Here is a 6,848-nt window from a genome sequence, read left to right on the forward strand (position 1 = left end):
TTTTAACACCTTCTCAGTCTCTTAACAGCTCAGATAGTTCTGCATAAAGGCAATTGTAAGATTGCATTGTTTCACCCACATTTTCCCATCTGTAAATTATATTGCAGTTATTGACTGTAGCAAACTGCACCTGACAAAAGTCTCATTACCCTAAAATTCTATGTCAGTCCTGCTTCAGAAACAGGATACAGAAACAGCAAAGAGCTGCACAGGATTGTGTAAGGATCATTTCTGTCCATTGCCCTGACAGAGAAAACTTTGATAGAAAGCCCAGGGGCAGATGGATATCCACAGAGGTTTAGCAGTAAGTAGAGCAAATAAATGATGATTTGTAAAGTTGCACCTTTACATTATATGTGTTGATTGAGGAGACTGACTTTCTCTCCTGAAACGCTCATACCATCTCTGCTTTTCTTGAAAATAAATTTGTTCAAATATTAGGTTTTTTTTCATTTTCAGGGTACATAGATTTACACTGAGTTCCTTTACTTGACCTTTTCACATGTTCTGTTACATTATAGCTCTGTAATAATTTTTTTTTTCTTTTCAGCCCATCAATAATTGCTGAGGGACTGATAACAATAATTGAAGATGATACTCTAAATGGACAAGTTATGAAGATCACAGCATCCCAAGGGATTCATTTTCAACAATACAGCCAAACACCGTTTACATCCTCACAGAGATAACTAATTGGTTTATGTCAACTATTTTTGGCTATTCTTTAATATAAAATTTTAAAAAATTTAAAAGACTAATTTTTGGAAATAAAAAGGTTAGTGTTGTGTCTAGAGCAGTGACTGTCCAAACTTGCACATCGTAATAAAGAGATGGACAAGGAAATATGGTGTGGGAAGATGCTCCCATTCTATTTTGATTCTACAGGCACTAATAATAGTATTTATTCAGTAGAATAAACATACTGCTCCGAAAATTTTTGATTATGTAGTAATAGGGGCCATTTTTTTCCTTCTGATCTACATACTCCAAGTGCATTTTGATGTACCTGACTTACTTTGTATAATTCTTTACACTGCCATAAGTGTCTACGTATTTATATCTTGAATTCAGTTCAGGAATCTAGAACACAAATATACCTATATAAGGAGTTAAGAATTTACTTTTTCTTATGAAACACAGAACAAGGGGTAAAATTGTCTTTCCTCGTTTATATATGCAACTGAATATATTGCATATCACATAAGGCAGCACAGATTTTTATCTTCTTGGATTTTAGCTATTTATAAAATAGTTCAGAAATATTTTTGTTTTCTTTTATGGATATATATATACGATTTTTTTCTCTCTGTATATACAAGGATGAATACTCCAGCATTGATTGAAATGTCTACTTATTAAATCTCATTTTCTAAACCTTTAAATCTGATTTCTTGCTTTTATTAATTAAAACAAACGCTGAATAATCTGGGGGTTTTTTGCATTTTATACATGGCCACTTTAGTATCACAATACATATTCTTAGATGGAGCATGTCATAGAGTGCCAAAGAAAGTAAAAAATAAGTTTCCTACCTCCTGCACACCACGTTCTGCAACCAAGTCAATCCCCAGCTACCTTTATGAAACAAACCTTGATACTCCATGGGTTATGCACCTGAGAAAATGAAATTTTTCTACGTGAATTCATTTAGGCTCATAGAATAAGAAAATCTAATAACTCCTGGGAAAGCTGGGAAATTTAAGTTACCCTTCTTAGAAGCACCAACTTTAATTTCACTGATGTAAGCGTTGCTTTTTTTTCAGCACTGAAAGAGTAAAAACATTAATATTTACCTTCTGCAGAAGTCAGGGAGCAGTAAGACTTTGCAGAGAAGAGGCAAAAAAATACACCTCAAATTACTCACCCTTCTCCCCCCACCTCCACTTTTGGCTGTGTTAACACTATTTTTAAAGCTTAATTTAAATGCAAACGTGATGCTTTTAATGCAAACATAGTGCAAATATTTCAGCACCCCTGAAAGCATCTCTAGACTAACAACTACTATCTGAGTTGATTGGATTAATTTCTACTTCTGTCTCATTAAAATCACAGCATTTCCTAATATGTGACAGAGCAGCACAAAAAAAATGGGATGTAAACTTAAAGTCAGCATGCTTCTTTAGTTAGGTCTTAACACTGACAATCAGCTGTCTCTTCTTCTTCTCTGGTTAAACAATATTTCACTATAGTTTATAAACAAGGGAAGGCTGTTTAATAAGGATAACATACGCAAACCATGTAACTAGCTAACACCACAGTAAGTCAGATAGTAACTCAGCAGCTTCTCTTTAATAACATCTTTCAAATAATGATAGGAATATTGTAAATGTCAGTAGGGATGTTGATGACATTTTGTTGCCCTTACTTTTGTTCATCTCTACTCTTTGCTGCCCCAGAAAAAAATACCTGTTACATAGGGAGGGTTGAGTTTTCCAAGGGATCAATGAAAGAACACATAATTTAGGAAGGTTAGTAAAAAAAGGCCAGAATTCTGATGTATGCTCCCCAGAGGAATGAGAACAGAAAGAAATTTAAAGTTAATCAGAGCTGATAATTTCAGAGTTTGCGCCATTAATGTGGTATTGCACTGGTACAAAATCCTAATTCTCTACATTGGCAGTATTTTAAGAATGGATCCCATTTCTGTGGTGCACAAGACAAAACTGGATATATAAAATATGCAGTTATACTCCAGGACACCTGGAAAATCTAAGCCTATATCTGGGAAAGAATTTAAGCCATATCTTTATTGTACATATATGCCTTCTTCTGGATTATTTTTATAACCTTTTAATGCATAAATAAATAAATACCCCAAAAGAAATATTACCATTTTCCAGTTTCAGTCTGTATTAAAACACATCTGAGAGTTTTATCTGCACAGGAAGAACAAGTCCTAAATATGTTTTGGAGAGGTTTCCTGTAAGACTTCCCCCCAACCTTTGGAAGTTTTCCAGAAAGCAAGAAAAAGAGCATATGTTTGATTTACAGACAGAAACACACAGAGAAGCAGTAGGTACAAAGATGAGTTAAAGGCAGAAAGTGAGTTTCATTTTTGCACAAGATTGTTTTGAAACTATGTCTTCGATAAAAAGTCTTGACATAATTCCAAAACTTAATTTATTTTGCCTGGAAGATCATCATTTTTAAGATGACTGTTCCAGTTTCGGAGGGAAACTCAGCCAAAAGGAAAAACAAATATTTTAAATGAGATACACTAACTGCCAAGAACATAAAATGACAAGTAATAATCTAGACTCATACCATGGTCATTATTTGTAATGAACATTCAGTCCACAAGTTTACTTCTCAGGGGGTCCTTACAGTTTCAAATAAGAATCTTAAGGGTAAAGAATAAATATCACTAGGGAAATCTATTTTTTCAGTGTTTATGATATTTCATGAAAGCCCAAATCATAAGGTATTTCAACCACTTTGTGACGTGACAGTATTACTTTATTTATATTATTTAACACTTTGATTCAAGGAATTTTTTTTTTAAAAGGTGCATAACCACATTCATCAATATAATTATGTGGATAGCACATCATATTCTGTGCATTTCAAAAGGATATGGAATCGATTTGTGTTATGTGTATCCTAAAATCAGGTGTGTATCAATGTTATTGTTGAGGGAGTGATCCATGCAGTGATAAGTCCTTGTTGTAGTTTCCTTAAATTAAGGATGTCTTAATATGAGAGACTAGACCTCTTCCTCTTGCTTGGAATGAAAACTTTGCAAACAGAAAAGCAAAAATAAACTTTAGTAAAACCAAAATCTGCTTTCCACTGAAATCTTGAATATGAGCCTAATCTTTAAAGGAACAGCATTAGATATCTGTGCTATGGCTTTTAAGCAGGATGAGGCTTTTCTGACAGATAACAATTTCCTTCCTCCAGTGCTGAACTGCTCTAAACTTTCTACAGGATGATTCCCCATCTTGAACTTCCCTTTTAGCTAAGTCTCTTTGCTATGCATCAGGAGATGTTGACACTTTTCAGCTCTAGCTCCAGAAGTCCAGATGGTTCAATGAAAGTGAAGGATAATACCATATGACTTTTTTTTTTCTTTTCCCTCTAGTACAAAAAGGAACAGCTAAATGTCAGGTCAAATTTGTAATTCAATCTGAGAGGGACAGTAAACAAGAAGAGTTATGCTCTTACACTGAAGGGGACAGTAAACAGGAAGAGAAAGTTCAGGCAAAAATATAAAACATGGAAAAAAGCTAAACCTAAACCAACTTTAAAATATGTAACTCCACGATCTATGTGGAAGGCCATTACTATGAACTGGGGACCAAATCTAAGCCTGAATGTTTTCTGGTTTGTACAGAGACAGTCTAACACACTATTCTCAGGGATTCAGATGATAAAATTAGGATCTTCACTGTAAAAATTAACCTTAGTGAAATATATCTATATATATGTATATATTTCAAGCATATTCTTTAAGCAGTAAAGCATCTGCAACAGTTAGAAGTTCAGCTCCTTTTATTTTTCCACAAGCATTGTGCTAATTCACTGCTGGCATCAGCTGGGAGATCTTACAGAGATTATTACCACTACAGAGGTAGAATGAATTTCTTGCTACAGAACTGCACTTTCACAGCTTTCATTTTCATTAGAGGGTTCCTAGCCCTCCTTCTTTCACTTAGAAGAGAAGCCACACAGGGCAAGCTGACCATCTGGTGACAGCTCTGACACCTGGTCCAGGTTTTTTGGTCCAGGATAAGGCTCTAGACTTAGTAGCCTCATGAAGCAGAAATTTATTGTTGTGACATCCAAGAACAACGCAGAAGATCTAAGTATTCCCTTGTCTATTGCCCTGACCTTGCCACCTCCTTCTCTGCATCATTCTGTAGGACTACCTTAAATACAACCTTTCCAGCAGTGAACTACACTCCAGCTACACCAAAACACAACTGTGTCTCTTCAGCAGTCACCAAGAATGTATTGACTTCAGACATCACTTATTTCACACGTTTCAGACAAACTGAAAGGCCAGTTTATTAGTTTACATCATGTTTTGCTCCACTCCATAGAAATACCTCGAGATACCTCAAAGGCAGTTTTCTCTTTGCAGTGTGAGGTCTCCTCAGCAGCTACAATCTAGAAACTAAAGAAAGAAGGAAAGGAAATAAGGCTCTCAGTTGCACAGCTTTGAACCTTTTGCTATATGACACAAGAATGAGCATATTTCTGCCTGCTTTCAAAAAAAAAAAGCACAAAGACAACTTTGAGTGCACTTTCCCACGGCAGCAAACAAAACCCACAGAAGAGAAGAGGAAATAAAGATATTTGTGGCACATAGGGATGTAAAACTCTTCAGAAAATTCGTTGTATTTCAGGTCATCTAGCCATTCCTATTTACATAAATGATGAACACCTCAGCATCTTGTACAGCATCTGATGTTGAAGATGTATTTCTGCAATTAACACTACAAGAAGTTAACCTCACACACACATGAACGCTGCAGCTCTCAAAGACCCACAGACAGGTAGAGAATAGTGAAATCTCTGCCACTTATTTTGGAACAGCTGTTACAAAAGTGACTCCTCTTCCTTGTACAAAATCCTTCTGGCAATTTCACTTCAAACAGATATAGTGTTCCTTTATAGAATTCTTCTTTGCATTTGTAAGCAGGATGACCATGAGCCAGCAGTGTGCCCTGGTAGCCAAGAAGGCCAATGGCCTCCTGGGGTGCATTAGAAAGGGTGTGGTTAGTCGGTCAAGAGAGGTTCTCCTCCCCCTCTATTCTGCATTGGTGAGGCCACATCTGGAATATTGTGTCCAGTTCTGGGCCCCTCAGTTCAGGAAGGACAGGGAGCTGCTGGAGAGAGTCCAGCGTAGGGCTACAAAGATGATGAGGGGAGTGGAGCATCTCCCTTATGAGGAAAGGCTGAGGGAGCTGGGTCTCTTTAGCCTGGAGAAAAGGAGACTGAGGGGTGACCTCATCAATGTTTACAAATATGTAAAGGGTGAGTGGCAGGAAGATGGGATTAAGCTTTTTTCAGTGATGACCTGTGATAGGACAAGGGGTAATGGGTGTAAATTGGAGCATAGGAGGTTCAAGGTGAATATCAGGAAAATTTTTTCCCTGTGAGGGTGGCGGAGCACTGGAACAGGCTGCCCAGAGAGGTTGTGGAGTCTCCTGCACTGGAGACATTCAAAACCCGCCTGGACGCCTTCCTGTGTGATGTACTCTGGGTGACCCTGCTCTGGCAGGGGGGTTGGACTGGATGATCTTTGGAGGTCCCTTCCAACCCCTATGATTCTATGGATCTATGGTAAGGCTGTTTAAAAACATTGCTCTCAGCAATGCTTACAAATGAGCTGACGCTTATGAGAACTATTGCTGTTGTTTTTATTTAAAAGAGTTTTCTTCTTTGCATTTGTAAGGCTGTTTAAAAACATTGCTGTTGTTTTTATTTAAAAGAGTTACTTTCCCTGGTACGTATTAGTGTAAAGCTAGAGAAAATTCAGCCAGGTATTCACACATGCCCAGTGCTACACCAGCACTTCATCTAAGACAATTTCCTAAAGGAAGAACAGTACATGTTGACTTCATACAGGGACTACCAACATTAATTTTCCAGTGATGTTCATCTCTTCTGTGAAGTTCATGGAATATGCTTCATCTGTATAAATTACATTTCTTTGAGCAGGCTTTACCTAGTCTAAGTCTAATATGCAATTTCACTTTTCCTCTCAGTTCCTGAAGTATATCAAAATTAGAATTGCTCTTTAATTTAAGCACTCATACATTAACTGCTGTATAATATTTGATATATTATTTGTCCCTAAAATTCCACCTGCTAAGACAAATCAATTCTCTTATCTGTTATAA

General features: G+C 36.7%; 1 protein-coding gene across 1 annotated transcript in view; it reads left to right on the forward strand.

Annotated features, from left to right (window-relative positions):
* Window positions 1–689, forward strand: part of HPGD (hydroxyprostaglandin dehydrogenase 15-(NAD)) — a 3,606-nt gene extending 2,917 nt beyond the window's left edge. Inside the window, exon 4 of the mRNA XM_008935698.1 lies at window positions 551–689. Within this exon, the coding sequence (XP_008933946.1) occupies window positions 551–689 (139 nt within the window). The remainder of the gene's footprint in view (window positions 1–550) is intronic.
* The last annotated feature ends 6,159 nt before the right edge of the window (window positions 690–6,848 follow it).

Source organism: Merops nubicus, unplaced genomic scaffold (assembly GCF_000691845.1).
Source record: "Merops nubicus isolate BGI_N331 unplaced genomic scaffold, ASM69184v1 scaffold9002, whole genome shotgun sequence".
Classification (NCBI taxonomy): Eukaryota; Metazoa; Chordata; class Aves; order Coraciiformes; family Meropidae; genus Merops; species Merops nubicus.